The sequence below is a fragment of the Meriones unguiculatus genome, chromosome 12 (assembly GCF_030254825.1).
Source record: "Meriones unguiculatus strain TT.TT164.6M chromosome 12, Bangor_MerUng_6.1, whole genome shotgun sequence".
Lineage (NCBI taxonomy): Eukaryota > Metazoa > Chordata > Mammalia > Rodentia > Muridae > Meriones > Meriones unguiculatus.
In genome coordinates, this window is record NC_083360.1 from 44,861,043 (window position 1) to 44,883,935 (window position 22,893).

At 41.2% G+C, this 22,893-nt stretch overlaps 1 protein-coding gene across 2 annotated transcripts in view; it reads right to left on the minus strand.

Annotated features, from left to right (window-relative positions):
• Nucleotides 1–22,634, minus strand: part of Plek (pleckstrin) — a 39,318-nt gene extending 16,684 nt beyond the window's left edge. Inside the window, exons 1-6 of one of the 2 annotated variants that reach the window (XM_021663739.2) lie at nt 22,405–22,628; nt 9,075–9,230; nt 8,578–8,759; nt 6,224–6,315; nt 3,312–3,496; nt 728–832 (exon numbers count right to left, since the gene is read on the minus strand). In XM_021663739.2, the coding sequence (XP_021519414.1) occupies nt 728–832; nt 3,312–3,496; nt 6,224–6,315; nt 8,578–8,759; nt 9,075–9,230; nt 22,405–22,446 (762 nt within the window). In that variant the 5' untranslated portion in view covers nt 22,447–22,628. Of the gene's footprint in view, nt 1–727; nt 833–3,311; nt 3,497–6,223; nt 6,316–8,577; nt 8,760–9,074; nt 9,231–22,404 lie in introns of both variants that reach the window. The other variant, XM_021663740.2, reaches the window with a different exon arrangement.
• Between the last annotated feature and the right edge of the window lie 259 nt (nt 22,635–22,893).

Sequence of the window (22,893 nt, forward strand, 5' to 3'; positions counted from 1 at the left end):
CACACACACACATACACCTGTACTGTGCCTAAGCTCTCAAACAGGATCTGACCCTAGCCTACTATTCCTACAAAGATGGCTCATGCCATAGTTTTAGCTCTCATCATGCATCACCACAGTCTGGAATGGCACCTTGTTGTTCTAAAAGGTTACCAGAGAATGTGGCCTGTTCCTATTTTCTGGTCACCATAAAGTACTTTACCATGAAATATCTTTACCTTTTGAATGGCATCTCTTGGCCAACTTATTTCTTCTTATTAAGGAAAGGGAAATATTTTCTTAAAACACTTTGTATCATTATTACATTGGCAAAAGAAACATTTCACCATTTCTAGGGGCATTTTCTGCCTGTCCCAGTCCTAACCCAACATTACCTTCATCATCTACTAGGCATTTTGTCTTTCACTTTGTTGGTTTTGTTTCCTTCTTTATTATTGATCAAATAAGCTAAATACTATTTGATGACGTTGTCTCTTTTATTTCTTTTTTATTTTTATTTTTATTTATTTATTTATTTATTTATTTATTTTTTCTTTTTAAGATAAAGTCTCACTATTTAGTCCGGGCTGTCCTTGAGCTCACAGCAATCCCTATGGCTGACTTTATAGTGCAGGGATTATAGATAAGCATCAACATCCTCAGCTCACATTGGCAATTTAGAAAAAAAAAAAAAGTGAAAGGTGTGAAAAGGGGGAAATACCAGAGCAAAATCATGGTAGGTACTCACCTGCTTCAGCAAACAGCCCTGCTTGATGATAACCCCTCTGAATTCTTCTCTCAAAATCACGTCATCATCACTGGAATTCTCATCACAGAAGAACCCACTGTCTGGCTGTTGGGAAACCACACAGCAGGTTCTTAGGGGGCCCAAGCATGTTGCTGTCCACACCCACCTTGCTGTTGCAGATACCCTGACCTGAAGCTCCAAGATTACTCTGGGTTTGCAGTCTAGGCCCTCCCCATTTTCTCACTCCTGGATCCTGCTCCAGCCATGTCTCTATTCAAGTGTGATCGGATCAATGTCCTTTCGTTTTCTATGACTGCCCAGGCTATATCATAAGTCTAGCTCAGTCTTTACCAGGCGTATTTCTCACTTCCAAGTCTTTCTTGTCATGGGACTTTATTGTGACATTTAAAATCAGAGCAACAACCCTCTGATGCAACATTCTCCACCATGATTTGTCACTCAGCTCCTCCATCTGTCTCTGACCTTGAGAGAACCAAGAGTACATCACCAACTCAGCCCCTGAGGTCAGGGTAATTGATGGATTTTCTGAGCTATAAGAGAGTGACAAGCCACACAGAGGAGGAGCTACTGTGAGAATTTAATTTAACACCCTTCATTTAAATGGCTATAAAAAGCTAGCCCAAAGGTCTGAAGCATGAAAAAAAAAAAAAAATACTGCTAGTAGAACTTCCCCAAAAGTGAAATGAAACACCTCCTGGGATGTTCACTTCATTTGTATAAGAAAGATGGTTCTTAACTTGGCTTGCCTGACTTCTACATTCTGATCCAAATGTAGAAACAAAACTGTCAAAAATCCCCCTAGAAAGCCACAGTTGCTGAAAATTACCACAGGAGCCCAAGTTCAGCTCATGTTACAGAATGTGAGTTTAGCAATCTTGGCAAACATAAGAAGCATACAAGGTGAAAGGAGGAAGTGTATACAGAAGGACAGTGCACACTTCGGTATATATTTGAACACAGACAGCTCCTCACACTTGTCATCCCGTGGTCGAGCCTCTGAAAAGGACATCATGGCAGGATGGGAGCTGTTCCCTTTCCACTGCTGTGTTCCCTTTGTCTAGGACATGTGCTAAGCAGTGGCACACAATCTACTTTTCTAAATTAATGATTGCTTGGAACAGTGATTCTCACCCCTTGGGTCATGACCCCCTTGAGGGTTGAACAAACATTAGGTGACCCTTAAGACCATTAAAAAAGAGAGAGAGATTTACATTAGATTAATAACAGTAGCAACATTATAGTTATGAAGTAGCACCGAATGCAATTTTGTAGTTGGGGATCCCACAACATGATGAACTCTATTAAACGGTTGTAGCATTGGGAAGGTAGAGAACCACTCACTTAGAATAAAAATAAAGGAAATAAGATTTCAAAGGTGAGTTAGAAAAAACTATTTAAGTAGACAATCATTTTCTTTAAACTTCACCCAGTGAGGGCAGCATTTGAGGGAACAGCTATTAAGTCTAGAAAGTGCTGTTGCAATAGAAGGTTTGTGGGCCTCAATGTCTTCATAGCTTCTAGTTATGTGTGTTTAAAATATTTGTTTCTTTCTGTGTGAGAGAGACAGGTATGAGAATGTGCATGCCACGGAGTGGATATGGAGGTCACTGTGAAGTGTTGCATCTCTGAAAGAAAAGCCTTTCTACCATGTTCTCCTCCAACTGCTGGGCAAGTTTCCCCAGGGAAAAAGTAACAACTCTCCTCTGTCTGGAGAAGGAGATGTTTTCCCAGGTGAAAGTGTTACAGCTCTGCTCTGGCAGGGTGAACTTTTCCCAGTGAAAGCTGCACTCCAGCAGAAGTGTTACAGCTCTGTTCCAAAAGGTATCCTGGCAGAAGAAAGCCAGCGTCTGTACAACAAACCTCACACAAGACATTTATTGGGAGAGAAAACCACAAAAGGGTGACTGCCTCTGCTCAGGTGAGAAGCAGCAGAGAACTGGGCAAAATAGGGCTTACATAGGGTTTCTTGCAGGATAGAAGGGAAGAGCACTTCCTAAAATGGCCTAGGATTGGGGGGATTATATGACCTGGTCCTTGGGGAAGACTCAAGGATTGTGCAGGGCCTAGCTACTCTCCAGCCTCAGGGCTGGGAACTGCCATTGCAGCTATTATAAAACAACCCTTAAGGCTGTTAGGGAAGTCTGGGGGCAGGGAATGACCTCTAGAGCTCCTCAGGTGGGGGCCTGACCAATTTCCTGTCTTTGAGGGTATACAAAGTTTACAAGTATTCAGAGTTGAAGAAATCTACAGCAGAAAAGGCTTTCTCTCTTGAGTTAGTAGTGACAAGCCAACACCCAAAAGACAACTTGAGGAGTTGGTTCGCCCCTTCTACTGTGCAAGTTCTAGGGATTGAACCCAGGTCATCATGCTAGGCAGCTAGTACTTGTGCCCACTGAGCATCTCACCAGCTTGATGTTAACATTTTGTCTTCTCCAGCCTTCTCTCCCATCAGTTCTCTTTAGGACTAGACATTGTTTGCACATAGATCTATAAACTGATATCCATAGAAAATCTACCCTGATCCTATGTCAGGAAGAACAAGTGGGTAGCTTTCCACACTTACAAAATAGTAGAAAGCATCAGGGTTGTCCAGGAAAGGGTTTTCAGCTATTCCATCTGCTGCATTCTTGGACAGATCCCCAGCAGGCTGCAGGTACCCTTCACTGAGCAGGGATGCAGAGATCATGAGGCCTTCCTGGCGATTCCGAACTGACTTGTTAGAAACCAGCCAGTCAATGACACCACTACCTAAATGAGAACATCAGAGGAAAAAAATAACTCTCTTTCCCAAGCCACAAGCCACTGACTACCACCCACACACTGGCTGTAGTACACACAAGTGTCCATCTTGTCTCACCTTACTTGTTACTCCAAGAAGGAAAATTAAAATTAGTGAAAATGATACTTGGAAACAAAAGGAATCATTCAAAAATTAAAGCACACATACATATATATATGTATATCATATATATGTATCATATATATATGATATACATATATACTTACACAGCTCTTAAAATGAATATATAAATTATCTTTACTAACTCACACATTTATTGAGCTTGTATACGATACTAGATTACTACATGCAAGATGCAAGATAGTAGGGGGCAGATTCCTTAGTGAAAATGTAAGCACTACATTTATAGAAATTTGCTATAATGTATGACTAGGTCAAATCAGAAAATGATTCATAGAGAAAGTAACTGCACTGAGATCTGAAATATGAGAAGGTGTTTGCAAGCATTTGAGATGGGAGTTGAGGATCTGGCATAGACAAGGAGCAGCACATCACAGCCCATGAGAACACAGAAGGCAAGAGGAGACCGGGAGAGAAGGAAGATTGGGGCAGTGAGGAGAGTCTGGTGGCAAATTAAGGAATGTGTAGTGTAGAGACACTTCAGATTTTAATTATCAAATGGCATATATGGGATGTGTGTCCTAAATTAAAATTTTATTACATTACTTGTATCTATTGTTTCTCTTGCCATGCCTTTTAAAGTCTGTCAGGAAGGTTGAGTAGTAATTTTATTTAGCTTTTATCTCAAGGGAATGAAATGAAGGAAATCTATCAGGGGGTTATTAGCAAGCCAAAAATGAAAGCTTTGTATCCATAACGAGTGTTCTTTACAACTTCAGCCAGTGACACCCAACATGGCAGCCTACTAGTCCTGGGTCATCGGAGCTGGAGCCCTGCGTATGGGGCACATAAAAGAGCCATGACCCACATTAGAGAATGAGCCCTCTGTGAGTTTCACACGTTAAAAAACAATGTACCCCCCTTCTCTTTCTGTGAAGACAGCATTTCTGCTTTCAATCCTCACTACCCTGCAAAAGAGGTAGCAATTACTGACTCCATTTGAAAAATAAGAAACTCAGAAACTTAAGACTCAGGGAGTTTTGATGGGCCTCGGATGCATATGTCCCGGTCCCTCATTTTGTACCCTCTCACACAGAGTAGGTGTGCAGAAGTCTGAAAGACAACCTCAGCCCAGGTTCTCTGTCATGATTCTGAAGGCGCTCCACTGCTTGCATGAGCTGACTGCTTCCCAGTCTCTGCCTCTCATCTGAGACGACCTGACTCTCATGAAGACTCTGCTCATGGAGGGTTCTAGAACCTATTATGACTGCCCATGGGAAGGACTTGAGTTTTAATGAATATTCTGGGACTCGGGGATACATTCAACAGAAAATAAGTCTAGGACAGATCTGGTGGCCAAGTCTACATAGAAACCCCTTCTTGTTCCTTTGTGTGGGGCTCTCATAGTGTCCCCAGCCCCACAGCCTTAGGTCCCGCCTTGCTTTTGTTGTTTTCCTCAGTAGCTTGATGCCGAAGCTAGGTCTTGACCTGATGCTAAAGGTCTACTGGCTGCATTCTCTGAAACCCACTCCTGTGAGATACTGCTCCACCCAGTAGTGCAAATCACATCCTTTCCTCCTCACCTTTTGACTCTGACCTAAGACATTTTTGGGGATTTTCTGTGGATCTAACATCTTCTCAGATATTTAAACTGCTACAATTCCTCCAACCTGTGTCCCAGTGGCATCTCTTGAAAACATGTTCACTATGCTGAGTGTCTGGCACACTCACTCACAAGCTATACATCCCGTTCTGCTTTCTGTGAAGAGCTGGCAGCTCTTCAAGGTGGTCAGTTTATGTCTAGATGCATGTTCTGCACATTTCAACCCATAACTCATCATCGGAAATCTTCCCCACAAACTCCATCTACTGTGAAGTCAAATTGAGGCACCACTTTCTATTCACCTCAGTGACTTAGTTTTCTCTTTTCCAAATTTATAGTGCCATCACATGGATGTATAACAACTTTAACCATAACAACTATTTGAAAGCTTAGCACTCAGAGTGCTTTGTATGTGTCACGTACTGTTCTGCTACAAAACAACAAGCATGGGAAGTGGGTGGACTCTGGTTCTCCCCATTGTAGAGACAGAAAACACAGAACGACCAGCTTTTTGGCCTAAGGTTTTTGGGTAGTGAGCTGCAGATCCAGGGTTTGAAACCAGTGTGTTTCTAGTGAATGTGTTTTCGCTGATTTACTACACGGCTTAAACTGGTAACAGCTAACACCTTACTGCGAGCAGTGTCTGACACCCCTAACATTATTATTTAGATTTTATACTATGTGGCCGAATTCTTGTTTATCATAGTGTATTGCAGCATATTGAGCTGTGCCTTTTTCCAATATCTTTTCAACATAATGCCAAATATTGGGGCAAAGAGAAGCTTCATTGATATAGCTGTGATTCTAAAGTCTTATCCTGAAAAAAAAAAAGCAAAGGCTTCTCTACCCTTATTTCTGTTTCCAAACAGGCAGAATTCTGCTCTCCTGTCCATCACTCTGCATTCCACAATCCTGTGCACCTACTCTGCGCTCCACCCAGCACACGCAGATCCTGTGCGCGAATGCCACATTTCCTTCTCGTTGCCCACTTTGGGAGTGCACATCATTTTACCTGTGAAGCAGTGATTAAAGACCTTCTTGTCCTTCTCTAGATTCAGTTCCTTTATTCCTTTTTCAGGGTCTTTCATAGACAGATACAAAGCCCTGCACACAGAGAGAAGCAGATGTGAGGAAAAAAAACATTTCAGAATGCTGAGCCACCTCGATAGGCCTCTCCACAAGCCAAGCGTCCCCCCCTCCTTAAAGTAGCCCTGAGCCTAACCTCTCTGCCAGGCCAGCAGTAGTTAAAAGGTAGCCTTCCAATCTGCATAATCACTTGGCCTGCAAAGCATTTAGCAGATGTACTCCATATCTCTTACATTCTTTAATCTCTTTGTTGATTTCATTGGTCCTGACATTTGCCAAAGGTTAAGCGTTTCCAGGGCTAATTTTGTAGGAACGGCCCTGCAATTGTTTGGACCTGGCATGTCCTCCAAATACCTGTGCCTTAAATACTTGTGCCCCAGCTTGGTGCCATTTAGAGGTGGTTTAAGCTTCAGGAAATGTGGCTGGGGAGGGGACTGCTCTTTTAGTAAAGCGCTTTCCAGGGAAACGTGAGGACCTGAGTTTGGATCCACAGCACCCACAGAAATAGCAGGACAAAGCAGCTTGAGACACCCCAGCACTATTTGGGTAGAGATAGGAGGATTCCTGTTGGCAGGCTGGCCAGCTAAAATAACTGAGTCAGTGGGCTTTGGGATCAGTGAGAGACCTTGTCTCAAAAGTAAGATGGAGAACAATTGAGAAAAATACCTGAAATCAGCCTCGAGCCTCCATCCAAATGCACCTTCAACCATATGCACATAGACCCACATATAGGTACACACACACAGACACACACACACACACAAATGCAAACAAGTAAATGAAAGCTTTTCAAGTTACTGTGGACATGCTCTTGAAAGACATATGGAAATACAAGTTCCTTCTTTCATATCCCATGCACAAAGCGGACAGATACGCTCTGCTATCCATACCTGCCATGATGTGCTGCCCACCACGCCCCTGGGACTTAAAGCAATAGGTCAGACTATGCACTTTGACCTACAATAAACTCCCCTTTTCTAAACCGATTCTACATTTTTGTTTAAGCAATAGAAAGATAGCACAAGTCTCCCAAGGTTTTCAGGAGGCCATTTATTACAGGCAGTTGCTGTCAAGAAAGGGATTTTTTTTTAGCTTATCTTTTTTCCAAAAATAATGTAAAATAGTAAGCTCTTACTTTTTGTCCTTGGAAAACTAAACTAAAAATAGCCTCATCAGAATAATTTTAAATCTCTGTGGTTCCTTGTACCTTGAGCATCTTTCCAACTTGGTTCCAACAGCTCTAGCCAGTCATATGTCTGAAGCCAGCAGCTATGGTTAGACCAGATTTCTCGTCATGGGTCCTCACTCAGGTGAAAGAAGCACTAAGTCTTGTGAAGTTTAAAAAGAGTCCATCCCTGTGACATGCCAACCCTTAGATTAGTCATACAGTAAGTATGTTGTGCATGCCCTCTTGGAGACTGCTTTCAACTCCACCCTATGTGAACTGGATTCTTGCCAGACATATTAAGTGGCCAACATGGGATTCTTTCTAATGAGTATCTTGTTTCAGGTCATGCTTAACACAAAAAAACAAATCTACCAAGAAAAATGACACCCCTGGAGAAAGAAATACTCATGATTAAAGGTGACATAAACAACCCTTGGAAGAACCCCATTCCCAGTCCCTATCAGGACCTAGGATAACCTGTTATTCCCTGACCAACTATGTTACAAATCACTTGCATTTCCAAGTTATCAATAGCGCACATGAGAGGCTGCTCATCAATCCAGCACACAAAGACTTCCACCCAGGCTGAGTGCTCACCCTGACTGGCCATTCCTGACAGGGGGTAAAAGCTTGACTTTGAACTTGAAGCTTTGTCTGCTTGGATGCATGGCCCCAGCCTTTCCCTTTCTACCTACAAAATTTTAAATGTTCTTTCAGGACTAACTATAGATGGCTATTTTATAGATAAAACAATCACTCTATTGCCCTCTTTCATGTTTCTCCACCTTCTCTCTTCTCGTTCTCTTATTCCAGAGTCTCTGTCCTCTTCTCTTTCATCTCCTCCTTCTTTTCTGTCAAATTTTTGTCTCCTCTCTTCTGTATCTCTCTTCTCTCCTCTTTACACACCACAGGCCTTTCTCCTCAGCTACTAGGCCTTGAAGACATTGTAACCACATCTTTGGGACAACCTTTCCAGTCTACCATGAGCCACAGTCTACAGTAGCAAAGGTTCTGTCATCAGAGGTGGCCAAAGCAAGCTTTAAAATAGGATTTGTAAGCTAGAAGTAGAAAGCAAAATCAAAGGGTAGTGAGAAGGAAACTCAGAACATTACCCCAAGTCAATAGTCTCTGGCAGACGAATGGACCTCCTTGTGGACTTTCTTGCAAACTTCTGGCCTCCTTCAATGCATTTAATGGCTTTCCCGATGTCCCGAGCCCAAGCATCCCTTTCCTCCAGGAAGGCTGCCTGGAAGAAGTGGTCCTGCTGTTTGTTTGTAGTGATTTTCAACACAAACTGAAAACCAAAACATATTTCATTAGAAATGACCCCTCTCAAACTCTAAGGCCCCTCATGAAACAGCAGTTGACACAAACTTATTCTGGCGAAGAGAAAGCTCAATGTCAGGGTAACAAGTGATTTTGACAAGAGGGAGCATTTGTTCACAAATCACTGCTAACATCAGACAGACTCAGAGTTACACAGCGAGGCCCATAACCTGAGCCTTAAGAATGGAGGGGGGAGGAGGGAGCTAGGAAAGGCAGAATTTGAAAAGAACATCCAAGGCTAGCATGTGACACAGGGTCATTGAGGCTTGTTATATCAACTCACCATCCTTTTGCCAAAGTCTTGACAGGGGCTAGTGAGAGTGCTTCCTTTCAGGGGGATCATTCCTTTGGGGCTGTTGTCACTTTTCTTCTTATAAAACTCAATTCCATCTTCTAACAGTACAACCCACATGGGTTTCCAGGTGTTAAACACACTTCCCTGTAATAACAAGAAAGAGCTGAGAAGCTAGGGTGGAGAGGACGATTTGTGGCCTGTATTTTTCACTTCACAGAGAAGAGTCATACCTGCTTGGAGTTGACTTTAAAGTGTTTTTTAAATAATCTCTGTTGACTCAACACAATTTCTCCAAAGTGCTGACTTTTGGGGACACCATTCTATTTCCTACCGCTGAGGAATGCTTGAGCTGGCCATTCTCTGCATGCCCTTTCAAACTCTGCTGCCTCTCTTTGTTTCTCGCCTCTCCTCTCCATCCTTAAGGCTCAGCTTAGGGGCTAGCTGGTAAAGGCATTCCACACTGCCCTTTGTGGACTTGATCTGAAGGTCACCTTCCTCTTTTCTCACTGGTTGGCCTTTGCATCCTAAAACTTGGCTGAATGCTTCTTTTATAGTCAGTCCAGGGTAGCTTTCTGCTGCTGTGATAAAAACACGCTGACCCAAAGCAACCTGCTAATGGAAAGGTTTGTTTCAATGAATAGTTTACAATCCGCCATGGAGAAAAGTCGGGCAGGAATTGAAGGAGAGACCGTGGAGGAATGCGACCTGTTGGCTTGCTTTCCCTGGAATGACCCGTTATCTTTCTTGGGTTCTGCGTTTCCAGACCGAGCTCTTCTATACCAGTTACCCACAGACCAGTCTGTGGGGGCAGTTCCACAGATGAAATCCTCTCTTACCAGATATATCTAGGTTTGTTTCAAGTTGAAACCTAATCAGCACCTGCAGTTAAGTTGCCATTGTAGAGTTGTCTTTCCTTGCCAGGAATCAAGATTATCGGGTTCTTTTGCTCATTCATGTCATAGCTGATGTTTATTAAAATGATGACGGAAAAGACTCTTTTCCAAATTGCCAAATGCTAGCATCTGTCATGCTTTACTGGAAAAAAAAATATGACTAGTCCTTCTCATTGTCTGCTTTGTCATCCAGAGCCTTTACCTTCCACCACCCATAAAAACCACATTCTTACCCAACTGCTATGAGTAGGAACTCTTCTCTGTTTCATTTTTAAATATTAGTGTCTGTGTGTGTGTGTCTGTGTGTGTGTCACAGTATAGGCATGGTGGTCAGAGAACAACCTCTGTGGTGATTAATTCTCTCAAAATAAAAACCTTTTCAAAGAAATACATATGGCTGCCATTTTTAATTTTTTTTTTTCTTTCCACAAGGTAGGCAGATACACTCTATAAAGTAGAGTTTGTGAGACTGCTCAACAGATAAAGGCTATTGTTGCCAAGCCTGATGACCACACATGGTAGAAGGAGACAACTAACCAACTACTGCCCGATAGGGCTTAAGGTCCACTCCATATGTGTAAAGACACGTCTGGTACTGTGAATCTGACCAAGAACCTGTGGGTGAGCTCACAGGCCCCAGGGTTGAACCTACTAAATGGACTAAGTATCAACCTGCTTCTAAATTTGCGTCTCTCTTCCTGTAGATCTGTGAGGTCCTCAGGCCACATCAGAGAACTTTTTTATGCAGTGGACAGTGGTTACTTAGAAACAGACAGCTGGTTAAAGTGCAAAGACCAAGTGTCAGTAGGTGTTCAGCCACAAGTGGAACACTGATGTCACACCACCTCTTCTCAAGGCTCAGGCATCCTTTCCATCCACAGGGGTGGAAAGATGAAAGAACCTGAGTTCACAGAGGACCAGAGGAAAACAGTGTTCTTTGAACATTACAGGGACACTGAACTGATCTCACAACAGCTGTGGTTGCCTGCAGAAGACATTAAAGAGATCAAGCCAGGCACCGTTCTAGTTTAGAGTGGGAGGAGTTCACAAGTCTCTGCCCAACTGGTGTGTTATAGACATTCTGTGACTTCTCAGTAGGAACCAGTCAGTTTTCCTTAAAGGTGTGGCCACTGGTAGGTAAACCACACTCTGCTTGGTGGCTCCACACCCAGGAAAATATGGGTAGCATAAATTAGAGTTAATGGGCAGAGAGAGAGAGAGAGAGAGGAAGAGCAAGGATATGGAGATAGGTCTGGGAGGGGTTTAAGAAAGAGTAGGGTGGGTATAATGAAAACACATTGTATGAAATTGTTAAAAGTTTAGTAAAATTATGTTTTTAAATTAACCATTGTGCTAGACCAAGGAAGTCCTTTCTGGTCTCTATGCTCAGGGGGGTTAGAAAGTAAGGCAACTGGTTCTTGGCCTGGATCCTTTGATGCACCCTGTGTGACTGCCACAAATACAATTATTAACCATTTCCCGGCAGATCCTGCTGTGTTTCATGAAACACAAAGGCTCCCATATATGGGTCCAGTTGTCAAAACGGAAAATTACTTATGCAAAGAGGATGATAAATGGTGTCATTTTGCTTGTTCAAACACTTCCTTTATTCTAGTCCTGAAATAATTTTTCTGCTAAAATGAACTATCTTTTTCCACCCTGAAAGAAAAACTGACCAAACTAACAATGATTAGCCTTTTCAAAAAATGAACATTGATGATACATAAAATAACTTTAATTAAATTCTTTCCTGGCTTACAATTTTAATTATTTTAATTTATAATCCATTTATCCTACAAACTAATAAGTAAAAACATTCCAATTTTTAAATGGACAACAGCATTAAATGGGTATGCCATTCATGAATGCATCCAAAATCCTACAAAAAAAATGTTCAACATCATTTTCATTGAGGGAAGAGAGATTCAAACAACAGTGAGAAATTGCTATGCATTCAGTGGAGCACCTAACATTCATAAAAAGTGAGAAAAGCCTCACTGGACAAAAAGGCAGCCTAGCTGGAACGCATGCCTGATGCCTGTAGAAAAATGTCTGGCAGTTCATGTGAAAGCTAATGTAGAGTCATTATGACCAAGAGGCAGCAGGTGTTATATTGTTATATTGCCACTTATAAAAATGTAACTTTCCTCCAAGCTTGAAAGCGGTGTGATGAGTAATGATGATGGGATTTTAGGGTGCCTTCTCTGTCCGCCATGCAACTGCTACAAGCCACCAGTTTGTCACTCAGACAGCGTAATTAACCCCTACTCTTGTTGTTGCCTATACATTTCCCTTTCTATCCTCAATCTTCTGTTCACCCAAAGAATAACCCTGAGGAAGAAATGACTTCTCAAAGTACAGCTTGCTCAGGCACTGTGAAACTGGGACTGGAATCCTGGTTTCTTAATTCCTCATTAATGCTTTTTCCCTCCTCCTCAGATGCCATCTTCATTCATTAAGCAGTTCTTGAGTAACTGCTTAATTCTGGAATTTGAATCAATTGTGTGTGTGTGTGTGTGTGTGTGTGTGTGTGTTGGTGGTGGTGGTGGTTTTTGTTTTTGTTTTGTTTTGTTTCAAGACAGGGTTTCTCTCTGTATCCCTGGCTATCCAGGAACTCACTCTGTAGACCAGGATGGCCTGGAACTCAGAAATCTGCCTGCCTCTACATCCCATGTGTTAGGATTAAAGGCATGTGCCACCATATCTCTGCCTAGATCAATGTCTTGATACAATTTAGTAGGATTCTATGGTTTAATAGAAAGATAGATAGACAAACAGACAGGTAGATAGATGATATTCTTCCAAAATGATGTCTGAGAGTACCTTTGCTCCAGATTTTTTGTGTTTTTCTTTTTCAGGTTTTGTAATACATATGTTTTATTTTGTGAATGGAACCTACATCTAAAAATGGAATTTATTTGTATGCCATATACACCTTTTATACATAGTTAAAAAGAAATTTTATATAATATTTTAATAATTTTGTGCATGAAACAAAAATCTCTCGCAATAGGTAGGTTTTAGGTTATGAGTAATATTTAGTTTTCCCAGTGAATAACTGGTCCTCAGAGGACCTGCTATAATATAACCCAATACATTATATGAGAAGAGAAATTATAAGGGATAAGACTTACATGATAGTATTTAAAATGAATTTTGGATATTTTTGAAATACTTATAAAAACTGAAAATAAACAAAAGTTCATGATATCTATAATACACTATCATTGACTTAAAAGTTAATGTTCTTAATATGTACTTTTAAAATTCATTAGAATAAAATATATATGTGTAATTTATTTATACATGTGTAAGTATATAAAGTATTATATATAGAGTTTTCTTTAAATAGAGAATAATAAGAGCAATTGATTTTCAAAAGAGTTACTTAGAGCATGATAAACAGCATGTACTTTAGTAGTGTTGGATTCAAGCTGGAAGCCTAGAGAAACTCACTTCAGATAGTGTCTTAAAACAAAAGCTTTATTTTCTGAGCTAAGGCAGGCAGTCTGTTTGGGATCAGGACTGCATTGTTTATGGGAATCTGTGTTGTATATTTAAAGGGTGAAAACCGCAATTAGCTCAGATGGGGGTGAGGGGAAGAGGGGGCTCAGTGAACAGGGTAGTCATCGCTGACTCAAATTATTTTTGCTGTGTAGACAAGCAATTCTAGCTGAACTTGGTCCCAAGTTAAGTTTATGGTTAGGGCCAGCTGCACTTATGGTTGGGGAATTTCTGGGAACAACAAGGCCACAGAGTATGCAGAACATAAACATGGTTTTCAGTAACTCTGACCTTGTACAGAATTATTTTTTTCTTTATCAGCAACAAGTTGAGATGATATGGCTGTTAGGCCTGAAACAGAAATGGCTATAGTTATGGTACCCAAAAGGAGCAGGCCTCATCATTAGCAACCCAAGGAATTTAAACTGAAATTATTTAAGACAATCTTTCTAGTAAGATTTTTTTGAAAAGTTGGGATATGAAGCCAAAAGAGGTTTGAGTCAGAAGTTTGATGCCATATGTCAAAAAGCACCACACTTATGACAGGCTGTAGCGACAGGGCAGACCCTAAGGTGGAGGGGGCATTCTGTCTTTAAGATGGAACCATCAGCAGATGATTGCAGGCATGAGCTGGTCTACCACAGACCCAACACTTGCTAGAAATATCACTTAAGCACATTTACTTTAAACCTCATTTTCTACATCTTGAAAATGGAGGTAATAATATCTACATCTTAGTTGTTGTTTGGGGATTAAATGAAGCTGCCCATGTACATTGCTGAACATGATATCTGGCATCTAGAAACCATTGCTTAAATACTGCCAGTTATGCAGCTCAGTTTACAAAGCCAAGCCAAATACCCAGCCTAGATGTCCACTACCAGCTGAATAAATAAACACACATACACAAAAAGCTATAGCTTTACAAAGCTATAAAGAAACATGAAAACATGGCACCTGCACAAAGTGGAAACAACTAGAAATTACTGTGTTAAGTGAAATAAACTAGACCCCCCAAAGTATCATGTGATACCTAGATTGAAAGTTACATATGTGTGTATGTATATACATATATATGTGTGTGTTATATGTGTGAGAAAGAAAGAAAAAGAGTGAGAGAGCATATCATGAAACTAGAAAAGACACTGTTAGAAGAGAGGAAGAAACAGCAAGAGAACTGTGAAATAAAGAGAGTTAATAGAAGGGTGACCAGCTGATGGAAGGGAACCAGCTGGAGGCTGTGATAGGGCACTAGGTTGGGGATAAGAGAAGAAATGAGTAAGAGCAAAGTACAATGATGCGATGACACAAATGTATGAAGATGCCACTACTCTGTTTGCTAGAGTAAAAAAAAAAAAAATTATTTAAAAATACCTGTCCATGGAGGGTTCACTACTCTTAAGCTATGGAATATTGGGTGAATGAGCTTGAAATCACTGAAATAATGAAAACAGAAAGTTGAGAAATGTATCGAGGGCTGGAGAGATGCATGAGAGAGTAAGTGCCTTAGCTGCTCTTACAGAAAACTTTCTGAACATCGCAAAGCAAATGAATAGGTCATTGCTTCGAAAACACATAGATCTAAATGTAAAATGGTGGGGCATTGCACAATTTAGTCTTAATACTCTGGAAATACTAAAACAGATTACATTAAGTATTCTAAGAGATATACTTGAATAGAAAAAATAATGCAACAAAACATTATAATAACTTTAAGAAAAATAAAGAAGTGATCTGTTATTAAGTCCCGGCAAAGAGATAGATGAGTACTGTCATGCAGTTGAAAGATGATTAAGTTGTTAAAACATCTTCTTTTAAATGTGCAGGGAATCCTTCTAAACCACATTTTGCTAGGCAAACTTAAGATGTAAATTTAAAAGGCTAATTTTAAGACTGGTCAGGAATTCTTTTCCAACGCTTCATTTATCAGCCAGTGCATAAGTGTGTCTCAGGAGGGATGAAGTTCTCAGAATGAAAAGGAAGTCATGTTGGACATGGTGGAATTTGCCTGTAATCCCCAGCTGGAGAAGGCTAACAATTCTGAGGGAAGACTGAATTTCATAGTGAGATCCTGTCTGAGAGCCAACATCAAAAAAATATTTTTAAAATGTGCTAGCCTTTCGAAAGCAACTAAAGCTGAGAGGCCACCTGGCGCTAATGGCTTCCGACCTTGGGCCTACTTATGTTCTATTTATCATATTTGTTTCAGTATATTTTAGGAATTTTCATACCAACTCCAGCATGTCATCCCAGGACTGAATCACTCAAAGCTGAGGTCTAAAAACAGAGAGGAATCATAACTAATATGGCAGGAAAGAATAGTCCCTACACCTTTCCCCCTCCCTTTGGCTATCAGCGGACCTCCAGCAATTAGGATTTCCCCCAGGGATCCTATGCTGGGGGCTGGGGACAGAGAGCGGCAGATTGCCAGCCCAAGAAGAAACTTACAGCCTGGAAGAGATTTCACACAATTCTGACAACAGGCATCTTCCAGGAGGTTCTGGGGTCCCGACAAATATGGCTGAGTGATGGCTGTGGTCAGGGATGCTGCTCAGTTGTGAATGCTTTTCCAATTATCCTGAACCTCAGGACCTGCATGAAAACAGACTTGGGCCTGTTCCTCCTTCCACTGGGCCACACTGACTGTGTCCCTTTGCTTTGCTTTTCACAAGTATAGACTGCTAATTCTACAAATGCTATGTTTCTCAGGGACCAATGCTTCATGCATGGACCCTGATAGCTAAAATGAAATGGGGCCTGTTCAGAGGATGATGCTATGACAGCACTATCTCTCCAGGAGAAACTGAATAACTTTAGCCCAACAAGAGACAGGCAAAATAGATAAGTACTTTCTTCAAAAGTGTTTAATTTTAGGATTTCTGCTATTGTCGGTGGTGGTGGTAGTAGTTGGTTTTGGTTTTGGTTTTGGTTTTAGTTCTGTTTTGTTTTGTTTTATTTTATGGAGCCAGCCCAGGCTGGCCTCAAACTCACTACTTAGCTGTGACCTTGAATTTATCATTGCCCTTTCTCCATCCACCCCTCCAGAGTGATGGGATTTAAAATGTGTGCTGCTACCTCCCCCCGCCTTTTTTTTTTTTTTTTTTTTTTTTTGAGATGGGATTTCTCTGTATTGCTCAGAGTAGCCTTGAACCTGAATCAATGCTGCTGCCTCAGCCTCTTGAGTACTAGGATTATAGGCAGGCATGAGATACCACACCCAGCTTCTAGATTGCTTAGAAGATCCACTAAGTAAAAGTTTTAGAGAACATTTTTTTTTTTGCATCAACCAAAGGAAAAAAAATTTAACTTGTGAGCTCTCTATCGAGAGAAGTGTTGGCTACTAGTTGAATATTAATATATAAATCAAAATGTAAAGGCACAAATGAGAAACTCGATTACTGCTTCACATCCCTGGATCCTACATATTTGTCCTGTGGCACTGCCATACCTTCAGTCCTCTAACACTAGATCACCCTGACAGGCCCCGCTCTTCTCCTTTCATGCAGAAGTAGCATTAACTGCCAGGAGCATGTGTTGCAGGTCCCGTAAGGCCAGTTTAGAGGAGCTCTCTTCACCTTTTTGAATACCTTGAATGTTACTACAGTATGGAACCCTGATTCTCTGGTCGCTATAAGCCTAGTTGAGGCATATTTTTCCCTTGAGAAAAGTTGAGTCCTGAAATGATAGAACATGGTTTAGGATTAAGACCTGACCTGCATGTTTAGAGTGTAGAAATGAACACGAGGCAGGGCAGTCTCCATTCTCAGACAGTTCAGATCTAATAGAAGGGAGTACCGCCTCTCGTCAGCACGTCCAGCTTCACCGAGGGAAGCCAGGACTGGAGGCTCCGTGCTGAGATAAGCAGACTGTGTGCTCAGCGCCTTCCCAGACACTTCCTGGAATGAAGATCTCTTCTAACTTCCTCTTTCCTTCAAACTTCTCATTTCATATGCTGATAAAGAGCTCAAATTCAAAGAATTCTATTATGGTCAAAACTATGTAAGAACTGTGTATAATTACTCCCCCATACTATGGGGAGCTTCATTTCAGGTGAGGTTATACTAAACCAGTTTTCTACTTGTATTGCATTATTAATTGTATCATCTAGTTTCCTACTTGTACAACTTCTCAGAGACTTGTTTTATATTGTACATAAGCCCTTTGGAAGCAAGGGAATGAGCCTATCCAGTAATATATTTTTATATAACAAATTCTATCAACTTGGACTTTCCCTAACAAAAACACATTAAATAAGCTGTGTGGTTTACAACCTGATTTACTGAGTTTTAGATTTCTGCTCACATTTTGCCTTTGTCTTTTTCAGGCTCCGTGACCTTAAACAAACTGTTCATTTTTCCTAACATCAAAACCTCGTTTTGCTCATAAACATTAAAGCATATAATACACTTAAAAGATATTAGTACACTGTCAGCTTCTGGAAGGGCCTCAGAAATGGCCACAATATAGACAGATCTGAGTACAATTGTATGAGTAATACAGTGGGAACGATTCCGGCCTGAGAGTCTCCTTGGTCCCATCTATCAAAGAAAAGAAATCTTTGGAAAAGATCACTGCAGTTTGAACCCATAAGGACCACATGAAAATTTGTTACAGCGGTTACTCACAGGTTTGGGTTACTCTGGAGCTATATGCCTGGTTCCCCATAGTTTATTTTGGGGTACATTAAGCAAGACCCTCTGCCTCTCTACCTCCATTTCCTCATCTTCAAAATAATGGATAATTGTATGGTTTCCTAGGGTTATTATAGGAATGTTCTGTAAATGCACTGATGCACTGAATGCTTAGAACTGCCCCTAACTTGGTGAGCACCCCTAACTTGTGAACCACTATGAGAAAGAAATGCAAACTTCTGGGGATTATTTCATTCTCTTCAGAAGAAAACATGGCTCTGGGAGAGAATTCTTGGACAAAATCCCCAGTCTGTTCTGCTCTGTTCCGTTCTCTCTTGATCACAGATGTACCCGCTCTGGTTCATTACCTGCTCACCTTGACGATGTCATACATATGATATACTTTGATCAACATACCTTCCCAGGTCAGCCTCTTCTGTGTCCCTCCTACTTCCACCAAACCCCTTCTTCCCAATACCAGCTCCATACTGGACTCAACAGTATATACCTTCTGCTGTAAGTTTGTGGAACACCCTCCCAATCCTCTAATTTTGTCTTTCCCACCACCCTGGTTTCTGGGCTGTCTATCAACTTCACAAGACATTCAAGTCTTGTGCTGTTGTTTGAGTCTATCCTTCAGTACTTAGTGTTTGCTCGGCTCTTGTCATGGAAACTAGTTCTTGACAATGAGAGATAAAACATGGAGGAGTATTCTCTTTTTTAAAGTTATGGTTGTAAGAACACCCAATTCATTTGTATTCAAGGACAACCAAAGTATTTGTTTTCTCAAAAACTTCCCCCAATCAGAAAGAAAGAGAGCTGAAATTATTAAACCCAATATTATTTGCTATACACCTCTGCCTTTCAGAGCACTATGGGGTCATGAGATGGGGGCTTTGCTATTAGGCAAGCCTGAGTTTGAACCCCAGGCTATTCCTTTACTGTTATTTGATAATGAGCAAGTCACCTGCTCTCTGTGAAGTGTTAGGGACTGAAGAAAGAGCCTGTTGGCATAGCAGCCAGCTGTACCTACAAGGCTACAGAGGTCCTTAAAATAATCACAAGTGACAAGACTCAGAGGCAAGGAGTGCTATTTAGAATGAAAGGGTTGAGAATGACAGTCACATTTTTTTCTCTGCTTCTTAACCACAATCTCTATTTAAAGATCTTAGCCAGGAGGGAAAAGAGGAAACATAAAATATGAAATGTGGACGGTTATCTCTAACAGAAACATGGGCTTTCTGAGATGGCTCAGTAGGAAATGCACTTGATGCCAAGCCTGATGACTTGAGTCTAATCTCCAGGAACCACATGGTGGAAGGAAAAACCAACCCCTGCAAGTTGTCCACTGACCTCAGTATACATAGTGTGGTCACATGCCTGTACACACACACAGAGAGAGAGGGGGGAGGTGATGGGAAGGAGAGAATAAAAAAAGAGAATGAACAAAGAAGAAATATTTTAAAGTTTACGCCATTGACCATCAAGCCAAAGACTTGACAAAATTCTTACATCAGCACTTTCCGTTGTTCCATTTTTTTCCAACCAAAATACACTAACTCAAAAATATATTTCATAAGACTACAAGAAAGCCACGTTTTAATTTCTACCCTGGAATCTTGAACTCTATAAAAGACAAAAGCAAAGAGAAGGAATTCACTTTCATTATCATTACTTGTCTTGCTTTCATCTGAGCAGCCACACTCATGGCTTCTAGATCTCCACAGAAGTAGATTTTTGTGGAGTTTTCCTAAGGATTTGGAACCATCACACATCTCACAGGGTGTTGCGGTATATGTGCTTTCCGATATCAATCTTCACTACCCCGGTATTAGAGGATCCTAGATAGATAGATAGATAGATAGATAGATGATAGATCTTTGACTCACATTATATAACTAAAAATCAATCTTAAAATATAAAGAGGTTAATAATTTTGATGACTAATTAGGAAATCCTAGTTTCAGGTTTACGCCTGCAACTGACAAAAATGCCAAATTAGAGGGTTGGAGGTACAGCTCAGTAGTAAAGCACTTTTGCCTAACCATATGTGAGGATTTGAGTTCCAATATTGAAAAAAGAATTCAAACAAAAGTAAAGTGCCAAATTGGAGAATCTTAGTATCCTACAAGAAGGAGTGTCTAAGTGGCCCTGAGGAAATGCAAAACATGAAAAGAAGCATATTAGATTGAATGTACTGTACATTTAAGTGTGATATTAATTGTGCGTATTCCCACAATAGTTATGGGAGATGAACATTGTAAAAATGTCAATGTGCGTTTTCACTATGCTCTCTTCTAGAGTCTTTCCTAGATTGACACTTGTTGGCCATAATCTGAGAGAATTACTGAAACTAATATAAAGCTATTAAATCCAGGAGTTTCACAGTGCTGAATCTACCACTCCAACTTTCTAGTGAAAAGGCCTCACTTATTGCAGATTGGATCGACTACATTCTTGTAGTTTTGTAAATGTAAAATATAAGCACACAAACGCAATTTTGTCATTTTGCATTAAAACAAAGCCTGGCCTGTGAGGTGACTCAGCAGTTACTGGTTCCTGCCAGCAACCAGAATGGCCTGGATAGAGAACTGACTCCAGCGAGTTTTCCTCTGACCTTTGCACACACATCATGGAAGTTATGCACCCACACAGATCCACAGACACAGAGGAACACACACATACACACACACACACACACACACACACACACACAGTGTGTGATTCAGTGTGATCAGGAAAGAGATCAGCCAACAGTTCCTATGGGCTCTCAGAGAGGGAGTAGAGGGATGCTGGTGACCAATAATCTACATCCAGCTTTTTCATTTAGAAAGGATGTCTCAAACTTCAGCTAGCTTAAGAGGATACACTGCAGGCCCCTGTATCCCTCAGCACTAATTCATAACTCTCGACAGCACAGATACACTGTGAGCGCTAATGGAGATTAGCCTCACCCTAAGGTGCAAAGCAGAGAGCTCCGTCCCCAGGAGTGAGGAAGTATGTCTTTCCTGACTCTGTCACACCCTCATGCCTTAACTTCTTAGTCTCGTCACAGAAAAATCAAAGTGTCTTTCCAACCTGAAATAAAAATGGATGCAGGCCACAAAGTGTACAATTTTGTGTCCATAGAGCATTTTAAGAGAAAGAAAAGAAAGAAATTAATGCTCTAAAATCAAATTGCAGCAGCAGGGCGAGGTTGTTCATTCCTGCAATCCCAGGGTTTGGGAGACTGAGTCAGGAGACTTGCCACCAGTTCAAGGTTGGCCCTGGACATACAGTAAGAGCTCTAAAGTAAAACTCAATCTCAAAATTTGATAATTAGCTAGCCTGGATTGAGCTGAGTTTAAGAAAAAAATAAGTCACAGTGTCTGCTCAGTTTTCAGAAAACTGCTCGTGAATTTAGTCAGAGCAACATTTGTGAGCCCCTGAAACCCTCCTGGCTTCATGTGAGTGTGTCTCTACAGAGTATCGCCCACAGGATGCCAGCAGCCCCTACGTGTGAATCCACCATACAAGGAACTTTCACAACTCAAAGCACACAGCAGCAGCAACAGCAGCACAAAGATTAGAAACATGAACAAAATTCAAATTTCCATGACACTTAACAATTTTTAATATTCTCACATCCTCACTTCTGTTCTTTAAAATGGTATCTCTAGCAAATTGGTGGTCTGCTATACAAATTTACTAAAGTTCTGGGTAAGAGGTAGCAGCCAACACCCGTTACCACCTCCAACCACCCTTACAGCCTTGAAACAAAAATGCAAGGTCTTACAGGTAGTAAGTGTAAGAAGGCCCAGGAAATTAACCATATTGTCAGTTTATACTGTTATTCACTCCCACCCAACCCACCCCTAATCCTTCCACCCTGCTGGCAATTTAAATAAGAATTGAGCAGTTCTCCAAGCAACTTCTGGAACAAAAGAATTTGAGGGTTTGTTTTATTTTTCCCCAGAAGGCAATGTGTAGCTGTTGCAAAGTGTTTTAAGTCATGGAAAAAGTAAATGTGGATTTTCACCTTCCACACCCTGCAGTCTGGAAGTCTCAGGCTTGCGAGGACAAACTGTGCTGAAGCCTGAACTAGGTTGATTCACTTTTAAGGCAAAAAGAGTAGAGGAACAGGTGGAAACAGCCCCACATCGACACACTGTCTGTATGATGCACTGTCTCATCCCAACCCAACAGATCCAACATGGAAGATCCCACAAGGGATGGGCAGGGTATAGAGCAAGCACCAGCCCTCTGCAAGCCCTGTTCTTGATCCAGCCTTGTAAGTGGGCTTCTACTTACCTTCTTCACCAGGTAGCCCTCCCTGATCCTCTTTGGTTCCATGCCTGATGGACAGACAGCCGGGTCCACTCTTCAGACGCGTTATCTGAGGAGCTCAGTCTCCTCTGAGAGTCGAGGTGCTTGTGGGCTTTATGCTGAGGTCTCTTTTGAAATTTCTCTTCTGCTGGTGACTACATGATGACATCCTTTTCCCCTCACTGGGGTGACAAGTCAGAAAAAGGAACTGCACAGCTGAACAGCCCATGCTTTCCTAGTGCTGGAAATAGTCAAGTTCAGCTTAGTCAAATATTTACCCATGTGTAAAACTCTCCTAAAAAGAAAAAAAAAAAAAAAAGATGAGATGAACAATAAAACTTTATTGGTTGAATCTGTCCTGCTCTTGAGTTATTCTTGAAATAGTAAAAGTACTTAATAAAAATGCCAAGAAGCTGTCTCCATCCACTCTGGCCAGCCCAGTACGCCAGCCCAGTCAGGTAAGTGCATGCCACC